Source organism: Aegilops tauschii, chromosome 2 (assembly GCF_002575655.3).
Source record: "Aegilops tauschii subsp. strangulata cultivar AL8/78 chromosome 2, Aet v6.0, whole genome shotgun sequence".
Taxonomy (NCBI): Eukaryota; Viridiplantae; Streptophyta; class Magnoliopsida; order Poales; family Poaceae; genus Aegilops; species Aegilops tauschii.
In genome coordinates, this window is record NC_053036.3 from 492,324,535 (window position 1) to 492,342,775 (window position 18,241).

At 43.3% G+C, this 18,241-nt stretch overlaps 1 protein-coding gene across 1 annotated transcript; it reads left to right on the forward strand.

Moving 5' to 3' along the window:
- Positions 1-4,504: 4,504 nt before the first annotated feature.
- Positions 4,505-5,881, forward strand: LOC109753282 (NAD(P)H-quinone oxidoreductase subunit M, chloroplastic). Its single transcript, XM_020312194.4, has 2 exons — positions 4,505-5,191; positions 5,439-5,881. The coding sequence occupies exons 1-2, from the start codon at positions 4,727-4,729 to the stop codon at positions 5,613-5,615; spliced, it is 642 nt and encodes a 213-aa protein (XP_020167783.1). The 5' UTR covers positions 4,505-4,726; the 3' UTR covers positions 5,616-5,881.
- The last annotated feature ends 12,360 nt before the right edge of the window (positions 5,882-18,241 follow it).

The following is an 18,241-nucleotide window of genomic DNA, read 5'->3' on the forward strand; positions in this document are numbered from 1 at the left end:
TTGATCCGGAAGGAAAGAATGGCTTGAGGCAAAGAAGATGGAGATCAACACGCGCAATGCTAGGGTCGAATGATTCATTCTTGTATCGCCTATTTATGTTGTCGCATTTATTTTGGCATGTGTTGAATTGTGCTTTATTTTGCTTTGTTGAAATTGTTGAGTTGTTAATTTTACATGAATATGTGCTATATGATGGATGTGCATGGATTTGAGGGTTTGAATATGAGGGGTGTGATTGTCCGGGAGGTCAAACATGGAGCCATCCGGCGCTGTCTGGGGATGTGCCCGGACATGCTCTTAACGCCCAACGACAGTTTTGCTCCGCCTTCCATGTGACGCGATACGTTCGTCACAAATGGATAAGTTGTTGTGTATTCGCTTTTTTTGCTGCGCTAAAAAGGGCACTTGTTATTTTATGCCCCACATGTGAAGTTAACATCACTAGCTCACATGGTGTTTGAAAGGGGGGGGGGGGGCTACATCGACGATATTCCAACTGCCGATTTTACAAATTCCTGGGTTTAAACAAGTTTTCTCCACTGAGACACATGCCCAAAAATGTGAACGAGTTTTGCTCACGGCTCGTCATTAATGGATACATGAGGAAGAAGACTTCGGCACCCCTGAAGATTCAGATGTATATTTCACTTTCTGTAAATGTGCTTTTGTAGAAGTTTGTGCAACTTGATATATGATCTTTGGCCTATTCGCGGAAGAAAAGGCATATTCCGAGATTGCCCTTCCAGTTGTGTCATAAGAGTGTTAGTCTTTTTTAGATAGCAAGTGTTGGTCTAGTCCGCATGACACCTTTTTTTGAGTAAATCGTGTGACACGATAAAAGAGCCCATAGCTGGTGCTTTCGTGTGTCAAATGCCAATGCTTTTGCGCATGGCGCGATCCTAATTGGCCGGCCCATTCAGTGGCGCCATAACGAGATGTCCTATGTGGCTATTAAAACCCCAAACAAATGCAGTCCTTTAGGAATCGAACTCGCAACCCCGTGCTGGAGTCACGTGTTCCTTGCCACTTGAGCTGCTGAGCGTAAGCGATTAATAGGCCACGCGAATATTTAAGAACTAACTGCAACAGCAGATCTAGAAAAACTGGAAAAATTATTGGAAACTTGTAAACATTTATTTCAAAATGCGAATAATGATTGAAATCATGAATTTTTTTTTCCAAACTCGATTTTTTAAGACGTGAAAAAATTGTTCCAAAAATGTGAACATTTTTTGAAATTGTGTTTTTTTAATTCCGAACAATTTTTTGAACTGTGAACAATTTTCAGAAAAATGAATTTAAAATACAAACTGAACATTTTCTTAGTATATGGTGAACATTATTCAAATACACACAGATTTTACTAAAATAAGGTAATTTTTTTGAAATGCATGCCAAACAATTTTTCTATACATGATGAACATATTTGTATATGCAGTGAACATTTTTTCAATGTATGATGAACATATTTTGGAATACAGTGATTTTTTTTAAACATGAGCTAAATTTTAAAAAACATGAACATTTTTTGAAATCATGACCAAAATTTGGAATTTAGAACATTTTTGAAAATTGAAATAAATTTTGAAATTCTGATTTTTTTGGAAATCTGAATTTATGAAAAATATAAAAAATAAAATAAAAGAAGAACGGATCATAAAAACGAATAATAAAAAGATGAAGAGAACCGTAAAACTGGTAAAAGAAAACAGAACAGGAATAAGCTGGTAAAACCGTTTGCTCGCTTCGTAATGGGGTGGTGCGTGTCGCGTCGCTCAATCGCTTCACTTCAGCGAAGCCACGACAGTTTGACGCTCACGGACGGCAATTGGGGAGCTCCTGTCTGACGCTCGTTAGCGTCAAGAAGTGGAGCCTTCGCTGAAGGTAGGTGCAGATGGGCCGGCCCATTTAGAAGTCAGGAGTTTGAGCGCGTTAAAAACATCGCCAAAATTTACACGGCGCCAGCGAGGGATCGAACCTGCGACGTCCCCGCTCAGGGAGTATAGAACTAACCAATCGAGCTGATACTCCCTCCGTTCCAAATTACTCGTCGTGGTTTTAGTAAAAATTTGAACTAAAACCACGACGAGTAATTTGGAACGGAGGGAGTACGTTCTACTGGTTTTCAAGCAGCGCGAGAGCTTAAATTACCAGATAGCTTTTGAAAAAATTCGAACAGTTCATGAAAATCGAGAACAAAATTTGAAAAACACGAAAACCCTTTTTAAAACCACGAACAATTTTTGAAAGTCCAACAAACTTTTCAAACATGAACAATTATTGAACAGTTGGACAAAATTTTTGAAATTCCAAAAAGATGAACAATATTTGAAATATACATTGAACATTTTTTTATTATATGCTGAACAATTTTAAATACATACTGAACATTTTCTTATTATATTCTGAACAATTTTAAATACATACTGAACACATTTTTTTATACGCTGAACAATTTTAAATACATACTGAACACATTTTTATTATACGCTGAACAATTTTAAATACATACTGAAACTTTTGGTGTATGCCGAACAAAATTGAAAATATACGTTGAACATTTCTGTAATGTATGCTGAATTGTTTTTGAATTGTGAATAAAAACCGTGATTTTTTTCTGAAATAATGAAGGAAATACGGAATTTCAAACTTTTTTGAAAACGAGAAAAGATAAAATAAAAATGGAATAAAAAAGAAAAAGAAACAGAAAGAAAATAAAAAAAGGAACAAAAAGGAAGAAAAGAAACAGGAAAAATAAAAAAAGGCAAAAAGAAAAAAAAGAAAGAAACCGGTTTAGGGAACCTTATAGAATTTTCCCCAAACCGTTTTGACTGGCACTGCTCTAACTGGCGAAGTGGGCCGGCCCGTCGCGCGCAGCAGCTCCCGCGCTTCAGCGAAGCCGCGACTCCTGGACGCACGTGCGTGTCAAATAGGATTCGCCCGGCATTGGTGGGCACCCCTAGGCAATTCCTATTTGACGCGCACGGGCGGCAAGCTGCCGAGGAAACGCTCGCAGCTGTTTCGTTCGCGTCTATGTTGGGCCGGCCCACTACAAGGTTCGCGTGCTTCTTTTTCGTTCACCGATGTTTCTTTCGTCAGTTTTTTTTTCTTCCACGTTTGGTTTTCTCTCTTGTTTTTTTCTTCCGGTTTTGTTTCTGTTTTCTTCTTCTAGTTTTGTTTATGTTTCTTCTGGTTTGGTTTTTCTCCTGTTTCCCTGCTGGGTTTTGGTTTTTGTCATGTTTTCTTCTTTTGGTTTTGGTTTTTCTCTTTTGGTTTTGTTTTTTCAGCAAATGTTCACTATTTTTCTTAATTTTGTTCACTGTATATTACACAAATGCTCAGTGCGTATCCGAAAATTGTTCAGTGCGTATATTCATTTTTTAAAAAATGTTCATCGTACGAAATTGCCCTCTGAAGAAAAATGTTCAATGTGTATTTTTAAATTGTTCCGGTTATATCATAAAAATGTTAAATATGTATTTTCAAATTGTTCAGCATATATCACAAAAAAGGTTCAATGGATATTTGATAAATGTTCATCGTATATTACGAAAATGTTCAACGTATATCAAAAAATGTTCAATGGTCAAGTTTTTATTTTTGGATCAGTCAGTACATATAGTTCTTAAGTAGTCACGCAGTATTTTGATTGCAATGACGCAGGAGCTCGAGTGGTAAGGAACGCTAACTCTCTGTCGTTGGGTTGGGAGTTCGATTCCTACGTACGGCGCTGTTTTTTGGGATTTTTGGCACTGGCTCGCTGTAACGCCAAGAAACGGGCCGGCCCATGCTCGTCTTCTTGACTCACGCGAGCGTCAGCTAGGGGCTCCCGCACCCCTATATCTTGCCTTCAGCGAGTATATAGGGAAAACATGTTGACCATCTATTCAAAAAATGTTAATTTTGTATTTGAAAAATATTAAAATGTGTATATAGAAAATGTTGTCAATGGATTAGAAAATGTTTAATTTGCACTGTAAAAATGTATTAGAAAAATTTGTTGACATATACAAAATATATATAATTATAACCGAAAGAACAAATAAAACCATAATAATTAAAGTAAAGAAAAAGTAAAATGAAGAAAAGAAAAATAAAAAATAAAAAGGAAAATAAAATTTAAAACAAAGAAAAACCACTAAAAAAACATAAGAGAAAAACGAAAACTAAAATCCTGGAAAACCAGTGATAAATCGGCTTATTGCGTCTCAAGTAGATCGCCCCCTTGTACTAGAACTTGACCCCAGCCTAGTGGCTAACAACGCCTTCTATTAACCAGCAGACCCGAGATCAAACCCCCACATGCGCGCTCTTTTTTTCTATTTCTTTCCAACGGGAGCTAATGGGCTGACACGTTACTCTACACTCTTGCGTGCGAGAGATCCTTTTATCTCGCTTAATGCGAGATATAGCTGCCGCGGGCAATTAGCATCCATGACACGATAACGCGTGCCTAATGGGCATCCTACAAATATATACACGACTCAATATGTTTGTAAGCCCCGAAGGCCCAACGTACGACCCGTTGTCCTAGCCCAAAGGCAGTCCTAGAAAGCAATTCGCTCCTCGGCCGGCAGCGAGTGGCGAAAATAGCCCCTTATCCACACACAAGCGCGACGGTCCTGTCTCCTGTGGCTCCCGGGCACGGCAGCGGCAAATACACAGCCGGCCATCGGGAACCAGAAGATCGCTACCCAGCCAAGCAAGAAACAGAGACCACCAGAGCATGGCGACCGCGGCGGCCTCGTCGTTCCTCTCCCCGGCGGCAAAGTTCGCGCTCCAGAGCCGGTGCCCAAGCGCCAAAACTGCACCACGTAGCGTCCGCTTCCCCCCGGTGCGAGCCCAGCAGGAGGTGAAAGAGGAGGAGCCCGCGGCGACGGTGCCGCCGCTGCAGGAGGAGCAGGCGACGGCGGCGGCGGCGGCGGCGAAGGGCCCCGCGCAGTCGCTGCCGCGGCAGCCGCTGGCGGAGAGCAAGAACATGGGGCGGGAGTACGGCAGCCAGTGGCTGAGCTGCACGACGCGGCACGTGCGCATCTACGCCGCGTACATCGACCCGGAGACCAACGCGTTCGACCAGACGCAGACGGACAAGCTCACGCTCATGCTCGACCCCACCGAGGAGTTCGTCTGGACCGACGAGACATGCCAGATGGTCTACAACGAGTTCCAGGACCTCGTCGACCACTACGAGGTAAGTTGGCCATCCCATTCGTGCACACTGCTCCCGTGAGAAATCATAGTGAGTACTAGCCACGTGGCAGAACTGAAAGTTTTCATGTTCATCTGATTCTGCTACATTTAGCAAAAATTTAGAAACCAGCTTCATAGAGCAGAATTCTCTAGCATAGTAGCGAGAAATGCTGGCTATGCATAGTCATGCCGCGTTGGTAGGAGTGTCAGGCTGACCTGGGTACAATTCTGCTGCTGTTACACTGCAGGGAGCTCCACTGTCAGAGTACACGCTTCGTCTCATCGGCTCTGATCTTGAGCACTACATCCGCAAGCTGCTCTATGACGGGGAGATCAAGTACAACATGAGGTCCAGAGTGCTCAACTTCAGCATGGGCAAACCCCGCGTCAAATTCAACAGCAGCCAGATGCCAGATGTAAAATAGATGTATACAACTCGGCGAGCTGACGAGTCGTACACACTTGCTCTTCCATAAGAGAGTAGCATTTACAAGACCATTCAACACATATATAACAAATAATTATTATCGTACTCTCTATCTCTTTGTAAGCTTACTAGAGAACACCGTCTCATAGACTGAGACGTTTAACAATCAAGTCTCATATAAGTGTGTTCTTTCAAGAATGCTCTGTACAACAACTTCTTTGCAACATCTTTGCTACATGTAGTCAACAGAAAAACATTAAGGCACGTTGTCATCCCGCCTTACAGTTTTATTATAGTTTTGAATGTTTTGCATCTTCACCTTGAGAGAGTTATAGGTTACTCTCTTATATTAACCGACGGCTTGTTCTTCCCAAGTCCTAATTCACGGTATCTTCAATAAAAAGGTTGGGTTAGTACTATGGTGTAACACATATGTGTCTCATACTCATCTCCCTCGATGCAGTATCTTTCACATTTCGTGATAGTTTCTTTGTAAAGGGGTCCGCCAGGTTTTTAGCCGTTTTAACATATGTAACAATTATTATCACGAAGTTGCTCAATTTCCCGACAGACTTCAAACGTCCCTTCACGTGTCTTGAGAACTTCACATTATTCTTAGAATTCTTCACTTTGACGATATTTGTTGATTTTTCACAATTCATAAGAGTAGTCGGCACCGCTTGTTCGACCAGGCAAGTCCATGAAGAGTTCACACAACCAGTCTGAATAGTGGTTGTGACTAAAGCAGTAAGTTTTGCTTCAATGGTTGACCTCATTAAAATGCTCTGCGTACAATACCTTCATGACACCACGACACTTTCATGTGTAAAAACATACCCACTTGTGCCATAGGGCACATCAACATTAAAAATCTAGTTCGAATCACTATATCATTTGAGTACAGCAGTATGCCCTTAATAGTGAATTCCATAACTCATTGTACCACTTAGATAGTGCAAGACCTTGTCAAGTGCATGCCAATGAGCATCACCCGATTTGACATGAACCTGCTAAGCTTGCTCAAAACAAAAGTGATACCTGATCTTGTTGCGCTAGCTAAGTACATGCGCGCATGATAATTTGAGAGTATCTTAATTGATTTGTCAGTTCTTTCATGCTCTTTCAAAGTGTCACAAGGGGATCATAAGGTGTTGTAGAAGGCTTTGCTGTCGATAAAGCCAAACCTTCTCAAGACCTTCACAACATGGTGTGATTGTGTCAAAGTAATCCCACTCCCGTTCTTAGTCAGATTGATGCTTAGAATCACACCAACTTCTCCCTAATCTTTCATATCAAAGCTTTATGATAGAGAATACTTGACCTCATTGGTCACATCAATGTTTGTACTAAAAAAATCAGTATATCATCCACATACAAACATAATATAACACCTTTGCCCCGCCATGACGATAATAAACACACCTATCAACATCATTGATGACAAAGCTTGTAGAAGTTAGAGTTATGTCAAACTTCTCTTGCATTGCTTAGATGCTTGTTTCAAGCCATATGAAGACTTTAACAACTTTCATGCATTTCTCTCTCCACCCTTTACCACAAACCCATCAAGCTGATCCATATAGATTTTCTTTTCTAACTCTCCATTTAGGAAAGTTGTCTTCACGTCCATCTGATGAACAATAAGACCATAAGAGGTAGCTAGGAAAATTTGTAATCTAATAACGGTCAGTCTAGCGACTAGTGAATAGGTGTCAAAGTAGTCTTCGCCTTCTTTCTGAGTGCAACCCTTGGCCACAAGCCATGCCTTGTACTTTCCAATAGTGCCAGCTGGCTGAAGCTTATTTTTTAAGACTCAGTAGAACCTACAGGTTTACAACCATAGGGTCGATCAGGTAGCTCTAATATCCCACTAGAAAGAACTGAGTCCATCTCATTATGAATAGCTTCTTTCCGATCATCTACATCGCGAGATGCATATGCCTCTGCAATAGACTTGGGAGTGTCGTTCACAAGGTATACAATGAAATCGCTACCAACAGATTTTGCAATCCTATGTCTCTTACCCTTCACTGGTGCTTCATTGTTATCCTTCTCAAGGACTTCCTCATGTGCTTTTTTGAAATATTATACATATGCACTAGATTCAGGAAATATCTCAGTAGAAATTCTAGTAGGATATGCATATCTTCCACAGGAAACATATGCTCAACAAATGTTGCATCATGAGATTCCATTATACTATTATCAACATGCATATCACGTTCCTCGGATTTAACAATTAAAAATCTATAGGCACTGCTCCTCTGAGCATAACCCAGCGAAATGATCGATATGGTTGACTAGTATGGGGGGGGATAAATTGGAAACTACCATTTTTTAGATCTTTTAATCAAATTAGTCTTGACAATAAAATAGGTTGTCTAGATAAGCAACTAGGTGGACGACCTATATGACAAGCACAACAATAATCTCACAAGGAAGCATAAGATGCAAACACAATATAAGCTTGCACAAAGTAAATGTAAGAAGTAATCGCAAGTGAGACGATGAAGATGAGGATATTTTATCGAAGTTCCTTCCTTTTGGGGGAGGTACATCTCCGTTGGAGTGGTGTGGATGCACAATGCTCCCCAAGAAGCCACTAGGGCCATCGTATTCTCCTCACACCCTCGCACAATGCAAGATGCCGTGAATCCACTAGGGGTGCCCTTGAAGGCGGCAACCAAACCTTTACAATCAAGATTGAGGCTCTCTCCCCAACTTAATTGGAGGCTCCCAACACCACTACATAGCTTCACCACAATGGAATGTGGCTCTGAGGTGACCTCTTCCGTCTTGGGTGCCCAAACACCCAGGAGTAACAAGATCTGCAAGGGATTAGTGGGGGGAATTAAATTTCTCTTGGTGGAAGAAGTGTAGATCGGCGCCCTCTCCTCGAAACCCTAGAAGATCAAATGATAATAAAATAGGTTTCGGTATTTATAGGGTATTATGGCGGTGGAATCAGGTCAAGGTGGTAAGTGGGCCCCCCACAAGTTCAGGGGCGCGACCACCCCTGGCTGCGCCACCTGTCTTTGTGGGCTCATCATGGCTTGTCTCGATCTCTCTCGAAGCTTCTTGTGTTTCTTGTCTCCAAAAAAAATCTGTTTTGAATCGACAACATATTTTGACCTCCGTAGATATTAATTTCCCGTGAACCAAAAACAAGCAGAAAACATTAACTGGCCTTTGACACTAAATTAATAGGTTAGTTCGTAAAAATAATATAAAATAATATAGAAAGTATATATGATACATTTGAGACAATAAAAAATTATAGATACATTTGAGACATCTATAATGGCATGAGACAATAAAAAATTATAGATTCATTTGAGACTTATCAAGTAGCAATGGAGATGGATGACGGCTATGTGTAGATGAATGATGGAGATCGAGACGCCTAGGATTGGAGGTGCTTACATAAAGGCCTCTCAGTTTCTCTTGTGTTGACATGGTCATCCAAGGGCTCGAGATGAACATTATCCTCTCCCAAACCCTTCCTCATTGCCCAATGACCATGCGGGAACAAACATGGACGAAATTGATGAAGAATTGATACGTCCATTTTTCATCATGTTTACCTACTGTTATTTATATTTTTTATGTATAATAATGCTTTTTGGAGTATTTCTAATGCCTTTCCTCTCATAATATGCAAGGTATACACAAAGAGGGAGAATACTAGCAGCTGGAATTCTGGACGTGAAAAAGCTACGTCAGGCTACCTATTCTGCACAACTCCAAATGAGCTGAAACTTTATGGGGAATTTTTATGGAATAATATTGGAGCCAACACTAGTACAGCGAGCTCCTAAACAAACGGTTTTTAACCCCTTTCCGCGACGGCGTTTGGAACCGTCGTCAAGTGGGTGTGGGCGATAGGGGGGTCCTTCCCACACGACCCAGAAACCGTCGAGGATATGCCCTCCTGGCACACACGTTCGGCAAAATGAGGTCGTGCGCGACCGGCGAGCGCTCAAATACGGAAATACGTACAGTAGAGTTAAAAAAAATACAATTATACGACGAAATTGTTTCCGGTCGCAAGTACATCCCACACAGTCAGTCCCCGCTAAACGTTTCCGTTCGTATGTACATCCCACACAGTCGCTCCAAGGAAAACGTTTCCATTTGCAGGTACATCACACACAATTTTTTCCGTTAAATCATTTACGTTATTGAATGTATCATACACGGTCCGTAGAAGAAACTGTGTGGCAAAGGCTGTCCATCACACACAGGTTTTATGTGGTAAACATTTGCGCAAGGTGGCCTAACGCAAACAATTTTCAAGAGAAAGTCATGTGTGATTGTTCATTGATCCAACACGGTTTATTTCTAAAAACTGTGTGCGTTGCCTGAGGTCATCGCCCACGGTATTTTTTCAACAACCGTTTGCAATAGCAAAACCTAATTAGCAGGCTAATTCGCCATTAGCAGGCTAATTATCCGATTATTCATAATCCATTTATTAATCTAATTGACATTTCATATTAGGCACACAATATATTTCATTTTCATAATTGAAATACATCAGAGTACAACATCATATAGCTTCTGCACTCAGCTACCTCATTACACAACTACACCAGGACCAAGTTTCACATGCAACATCTATAACCTTTAGAAATTAGCATCATAGACGGTACATCGACAGATGTATCTCATTTGGAAAACTGCTGAAGCAGAAGGTGGATATTGAGCCTTCATTGATGTTGAAGGTCTTTGTAACTTTAGGCCAGTGCCTGTGGATGATTGACCATCCATCCTTCATCCTCTTCAGGAACACTTCAATATTGAACCGTGTGTGTTGTATGAATAACTTCCTCGCCTCCTTTCCATACAACTGGTTTGAGAGGTAATCATCAGTGATCTGCTTTGGAAAGGCCTGAAAACAAGGATGTGCATAAATATCTTCTCTATATTGGAAATGGGGCAAAGGAATAAAAAAGGCAAGGTATAATAGTTAGTACCATCCTATAGTGAATTGATGTCTTCTTCATTGTGCAGACAAAGATCTTGTTGTTTTTTGTCGCTAATTTCTTTATCCTAACAATCTTTCTGAGTTTCTTGACTTGACTGATATTCATGGACAACTCATTTCCCCATATGCAAAAAGGGTCGAACAGTGGGTCAAAACCTCTGATAGCAGGACCTACATGTGCAAGACCAAATTGTTAAAACCCGAAATATTAGAATGGTTCCTGCTATTGCACAATAATGTGCTATTAGACAACGGACCATGCACGTGCTAACCTCGATTGTAAACCTCAGTGCTTTCCATTGTTTCACTGCAACACATATAAGGTAGTTAGTCATCAGGTTAAGTAAGGGTTCGCATGCCATCAGTAGAATATGTTGATGAAAAATAAGCACATTGTAGATTCATCAGATTAATTCAAGCCACATGGAAAACCCAATTATCCAAACCAAGCATGATTAAGAACTAGGAAATATAGCACTTCTATATGTTTCTCATGTATTAAGTGTAGCCAAATTCGATTTATTTCTCACATGCACAACAATACAAAATTCTACCCATGACAATTGGACATCGCAGTGTAGAATTGAACCAAGCAGTTAGCTAAACACCACAACAAACGAACCAAACGTTAACTGAGCACCACATTGCACAATGTAACATACGCCTAATAGAAGATCAGACAGTTAACCAAACCAAGCATGCTTAACAACTTGGAAATATAGCAATTGTATTTGTTTCTCATGTATTTAGTACAGCCAAATTCGATTTATTTCTCACATGGTATACAATAACAAAATTCAGCCACAACAATTGAACATCACATTGCAGAATTGAACCAAGCAGTTAACTAAACACCACAATAAATGAACCAAACGTTAACTGAGCACCACATTGCACAATATAACATACTCGTAATAGAAGATCAGACAGTTAACGAAACCAAGCATGCTTAACAACTTGGAAATATTGCACCCTGAAGAATTGAACATCACATTTGCAGAATTGAACCAAGTAGTTAACTGAACACCACATTGCATGACATATAGAACATATACACTATAGTAGAAGATTGCATGGTAAAAGTAGATAGCACAATTCACTAGAATTTGTTAAGGAAAGGCAGTAGCTAGCAAACGATGGCCTCGAGAAAATGCCACGAACTGTCGTTTAAAGCAGCCAACCGCGTCGCGGCATCGGCGCGTGAGGCGTCAGCGGTGGCCTCGACGGCGAGGTGCTCCTCCAAGATCTGGGGGTCAGCACGAATGGCAGCCATTGCGACCTCATCCGCACGTGCGATCGCGATTTGCTTTTCCGCTGCCAAATGCTCCTTAAGATCCTGGCTATATTGCGTGCACCATGGCTTAGGGCGGCGCTTATTTGGTGGAGGGGTCGGTGATTTGGGTGGAAGGTGTCGCGCTCGCGCCGGCGGTCGGGGCATGTGGGATGTGGAAGGAGGAGGAGGATGGGGGTCGGGTGTGGATTACCTGCCTGATTAGACGAGGCCGAGCAGCGTGAAGGAGGGTCGCCGGCGAGGAGGCCGCGACGCTGCAAGCAAGGAGTGAAGGTTTCAACTTGGAAAGGAAGGCGGAAAGAGGGGAAATGTGGCTTTTGGTAAGGGGGAGGGGGCGGGGAGGTAGATATTTCCGCGGAAGCCGAAAATTTGGAATCGCTTCAGCCAAAAAATTGGCGCGCAAAGTGTCATCAGACACGGTCCCTTATTTAGAACTGTGTACGATATGTGGACATCACAAACGATTCAGATAGCTTAACCCGTGTGTGATGAGTTTGAACGTCAAAAGTTTTGGTTCGAATTCCCATGGTTACAGTGGTCATCCACGTCATTGCATAATTTGGGTACACAAAGGAGACTACAACACACCCACACTTCTTAATCGAGCAAGTTCAACAATTAAACAGAGCTAGCTGACCTAAACATTACTCTAACAAATTAAAGACCGACGCTCTTAATTAAACAAAACGAAGAGTACTACTACGGCTGGTGCTCGTCGATCTCCGCCGCCGCCTCCATGTCCAGCTCGCGCCCGACGGTCTCCTGGGGAAGGGGCTCCATGGCATCCATCACACCATACTCGGCAAGCATCTCTCCATCCGCGTCCGCCGTATCTTTGGAATAGGCCGGCACGAGCTGGGCGTGGGCGGACGCGATCTAGGCTTTGGCGGGCTCCGTCGTCGCAAGGTATGCCGCGCAGGAACGGATGGCTGCTCGAACTCTCTCGGCGATTGCCACCTCTTCGGCCGTGGGTTGCCGACCGTTGTCGGAGAAGCTTCCTTTGATTTGTGTGGTGAGCGCCACGAGCTGGGCGTGGACGACCTTGACATGGTGGCGGGCGGCCTCCATCAGGGCTAAGGCCGCCGCTGCGGAACGGACAGCTGCTGTGCCGCTCTCGCCAGTTGCTATCCCCGAGGCAGATGCTGCTGCCGCCGTCTGAGAAGCAACAGCGGTCGTTTGGGTTGCCTTGGCCGCCCGGACGTAGATTGCGGTTGCCCTCACGAAGCTTGTTAGCACGCGCCTGGCGGCTGCGGCCGCGCTCTCGCCGGAGTGGGCCACCGAAGTTGCGCTCACGACGCGGGTCCACGTCCCCATCTTTCATCGGCGATGATTGAACAGTGAAATGATATTTGGGGAGTGAGCTAGTGTGCTTGAGACGCCGGCTGTGGACTGTAGCCGACGCACCTTCTCGCATAAGCCATAGGCATACTATATACACTGACGGTGCTCCAGGATATTTTGTGCTGCATCTCACACGGTTGCTGATAATAAACTGTGTGCGATCTACTTGATTTTTCATCTTGATTTGAATTACATGATGGGGTCACAGCGGCAATGGACGGTGTTTGAATTGCTAGACCTTTTATCTGGAGTGAACATGCAACTATATGTGTGTCGTAAAAAAATGGAATTATTCAGGGTTTGTTTGGACGTTTTTATACATTAACTTGGTTTTGTAGGCATTTCAGGTGCATAATTCAAATTTGAACTACATGCACATGCTCCAGTGCATATAAATTGGTTGGAAAATCAAATATGTGTCCTTGGTTGCATGCTTAGGTCCCATGCAAGAAATGGGAATGAATGTCAAACACCCAGACACCGTCACTCGGCCGCAAACATTGAGATACTTGGTTTTTAAATTCTAGTAAATCCAAAACTCGTCTGAAATTCATGAAACATGGTATGCTATCATGGAGCGGCATCAACATGCCGTGGTAAATTTTTTGTCCCATTTGGGGCAGGTTTGGGTATAAGCTTTTCACAAACCAGAGTTTCTCACAACAAGCATGATAGTTTCGGTAGGGAACGCCCCACCTTTGGGGACGAAACGATATATGTTGCTTATTATTGCTTCCAAAAACATTCTCGTGTCAACATAGAACAATAGGAGTGTTGTGTTATTTTTTGTGATTTTTTGGGGTTCATTTGGACATTTTTATGCATTAAGTGAATTTTTAATGCATTTATGTGCATAATTCAAATTTGAACTACATGCACATGCTCAAGTGCATATAAATTGGTTGAAAAATCAAATCTGTGTCCTTCGGTGCATGCTTAGGTCCCATGTAAGAAATGGGAATGAATTTCAAACACCCTGCCACTGTCACTAGGCCGCAAACATTGAGATACATGTCTATTCAATTCTAGTAAATCCAAAACATGTCTGAAATTCATGAAACTTGGCATGCTATCATGGAGCAGCATCAACATGTCGTGGTAAATTTTTTGTCCCATTTGGGGCAGGTTTGGGTATAAGCTTCTCACAAACCAGAGCTTCTCACAACAAGCGTGATGGTTTCGGTAGGGAACGTGCCACCTTTGGGGACAAAACGATATCCGTTGCCTCTGATTGCTTTCAAAAAAATTCGAGTGTCAACATAGAACAACAGGAGTGTTGTGTTCAATTTTGGAATTTTTTGCGGTTTGTTTGGACATTTTTATACATTAACTGGGTTTCCCAGGCATTTTATGCACATAATTCAAATTTGAACTACATGCACATTCTGAAGTGCATATAAACTGGTTGAAAAATCAAATATGTGTCCTCGGTTGCATGCTTAGGTCCCATGCAATAAATGGGAATGAATTTCAAACACCTTGCCACCGTCACTCGTCCGCAAACATTGCGATACCTGGTTTTTAAATTCTAGTAAAATCAAAACTCGTCTGAAATTCATGAAACTTGGCATGCAATCATGGGGCGGCATCAACATGCCGTGGTAAATTTTTTGTCCCATTTGGGGCAGGTTTGGGTATAAGCTTCTCACAAACTAGAGCTTCTCACAACAAGCGTGATGGTTTCGGTAGGGAATGTGCAACGTTTGGGGACGAAACGATATCTGTTGCCTCTTATTGCTTTCAAAATTTTTCGAGTGTCAACATAGAACAACAGGAGTGTTGTGTTCAATTTTGGAATTTTTCGGGGTTCGTTTGGACATTTTTATACATTAACTGGGTCTTCCAGGCATTTTATGCGCACAATTCAAATTTGAACTACATGCACATTCTCCATTGCATATAAACTAGTTGAAAAATCAAATATGTGTCCTTGGTTTCATGCTTAGGTCCCATGCAAGAAATGGGAATGAATTTCAAACACCCTGCCACCGTCACTCGGCCGCAAACAATGAGATACAAGGCTTTTAAATTCTAGTAAATCCAAAACTCATCTGAAATTCATGAAACTTGGCATGCTATCATGGAGCAGCATCAACATGCCGTGGTAATTTTTTTGTCCCATTTGGGGCAGGTTTGGGTATAAGCTTCTCACAAACCTTAGCTTCTCACAACAAGAGTGATGGTTTCGGTAGGGAACCTGCCACCGTTGGGGACGAAACAATATTCGTTGCCTCTTATTGCTTTCAAAAAAATTCTAGTGTCAACATAGAACAACAGGAGTGTTGTGTTTACTTTTGGAATTTTTCGGGGTTCGTTTGGACATTTTTATACATTAACTGGGTTTTCTAGGCATTTCATGTGCATAATTCAAATTTGAACTATATGCACAAGCTCCAGTGCATATAAATTGGTTAAAAAATAAAATTTGTGTCCTTCGGGGCATGCTTAGGTCCCATGCAAGAAATGAGAATGAATTTCAAACACCAGGGCACTGTTGAGTGCCGCAAAACGTTGAGATACTTTGTTTTTAAATTCTAGTAAATCCAAAACTCGTCTGAAATTCATGAAACTTGGCATGCTATCATGGAATGGCACCCGACATGCTGTGGTATTTTTCGTGTCCATTTTGAGAGAAGGCGCACTCGAATAACAGCTAACAAAGGCATTTTGAAACAAATAGCTGCCACTGTAACATCTCAAACGTTTTGTATAATTTAAATTGTGTGCGTTCTGTTAACCATTCACGTGACGCCACGCCTCACTCTTTTAATGGCTAGGAGGTGCCGTGCGGACAGGTGCTTGAATGCTTGACTAAACGGAAGGCGTGCGAGCTGTACTCCAATGCGGAGGCTCAACGGGAAGCGTGCGAGCTGTACGCCGCGCAGGCTCACCGGGAAGCGAGCCCTTTGACTTCCATGGCCGCCCGCCTTGCTCGCATCCTCTCCATTAATGGCGTCCAAGACGCAGTTTAATTCGGTTTTTAAATATAAAACACTCATCGCAAACGTTTTAGTTAGAACACCTGTATGCAAACCGACAGCTTCCCCAGGAAGCCAAGGGAAAATGTGCCAAGCAGGATTTGTGCAGCCCTTGATTGCAAACGTTTTAGATAGAACACCTGTATGCAAAGTGAGAGCAGCGCAGGATTTGTGCATTCCTTCAACGCAAACGGTTGTTTTGGATGCCCCGTGTGCAACCACATACAAACAATTTGGTAATATTTGCATCTTTCATATTGGGTATGTTGCCATTTATCAAACTGGAAAGATTTACATTTGTTGATCTAGTAATGTTGCCTTTTGTCAATCCTTGTAACACTGCAATTTGTCAAAATATGTAGCTAGAAATCACTAGCACTATCTAATTTTTGCAACTAAAATTCAGTAATTAAGCATAGATTTCATTCATAGATTAAGTTGTCGTTCTTAATTTATATAAACAGTTCAACTCGACAGCCGAACCGACCAAACTTTTCGCCAATTGTTGCCAACCATGTACTGAAATAGCTAGTTTAACTATATATACTAGCTAATTTTAAGTACGTTGTACAGTTCGACCACACATCTATAGTTAGATGAACTGAACAAAATAGCCCCTAAATACTACTACTACCACGGAGGGGCTTTTTGCTACTTTCGGCAGCCTCTCCTCTGTCGAGCGCGCTCAGTGAGAGGCAGAGGAGGAGGAGGAGCCTACCGAGGAGCTGGAGAAATGCAATACGGTGCCTGCCGCTTTTGCACGTTCAGCGACGCTCGCCAGCTCCAACGCCCACTGCCGCTCCAGACGATCCCTCTCGAAGCGGCCGGACTACTCGTAGATCTCCTGATTACTCGCCTCTGTGTCGGTGTGTGCTGCGGCCATGGCTACGGTAAGGCTCTTTGCATGCTCGATGAGGCACTCCTCCTCCTCATCCTGTAGGAACTCGATGTAGCGCGCCAGGTCGCTGACGCACGTGCGGGCCTCCACCTCCACCTCCCTCCTTCGGGCAGCGGTGGCGGAGTGGGTGATGATCCTGGCGGTCGACGGTGGGCTGGCGGCCACGGCGGCCGACGATGGGGTGGCGGCCACGACCACCACCTCCCGCCTTCGGGCCGCGGTGGCGGAGCGGGTGATGGCCATGGTGGCCGGCAGTGGGGTGGAGGCCACGACGGCCACCTCCCGCCTTCGGGCCGCAGCGGTGGAGCGGGAGATGGCCCTGTCTTTCGACGGTGGTGTGGTGGCAACGGCGGCCGGCAACAGCTACCGACAGGCAGCGGCGGCGGAGCGTGTGGTGGGTGTTCCGCGCACACCCAACAGGGACGCCACGCGCACTACACTGCGCCGGGGACTGCGCCGCCACCGCGGTGTAGCATCCCAGCTGGAGCTATCCTCTGATGACGGCGGAGTGGCTGAGCGACGACGACGGACCGGTGCCATTGGCGATTGTGGGAGAAGCAGACGAGATAAGCTACAGGGAGGGAGGGGAAAATGTGACACAAGACTCGCGGCCGTGAGGGTTTTTATAGCAGGCCGGTAAGCATTGGGATTTTGGGGGATTTCACCGAGTCGGGTGGGAAGCTTGCGCGGGAACCTGCGAGGTTGCGCGGGAACGGGCTCACCGACGATTAATTGGTGCCACCGTTGTCTAAAAGAACGCCCCCGCGCGCTGCGCAAGCTTGCACTGTAAGCCGTCTGCAGCAGCGGGGTGACAAGACGTGCGAGAGGAGGACGAAAGGACACGTACACATACGATTAATACAAAAAAAATGTTTGTGATTTAATTACCTCCTATACCCCCGTCCTGGTTTATAAGTAGGATTTAACTAATAAATACGAATGCATGTCCTTATAAGTGTGTATATATATATATATGTTGTTGTTCTGTATGCAATCCCATCGCACAACACACACGTCTTATTAGCAGCAACCGTCTGTGTTATTATTGGTCTTCGCACACATTTCTGATTACAGACCTGTTTGCCGCGTATCACACACATCTTGTGATATTGAACCGTCTCTATTCTCT

Bases quoted from the DNA above. Each gene is read 5' to 3' on its own strand.
- LOC109753282 (XM_020312194.4), top strand. From the start codon at position 4,727: ATGGCGACCGCGGCGGCCTCGTCGTTCCTCTCCCCGGCGGCAAAGTTC. The intron at 5,192-5,438 runs GTAAGTTGGCCA...GTTACACTGCAG, and splicing joins ACCTCGTCGACCACTACGAG to GGAGCTCCACTGTCAGAGTA.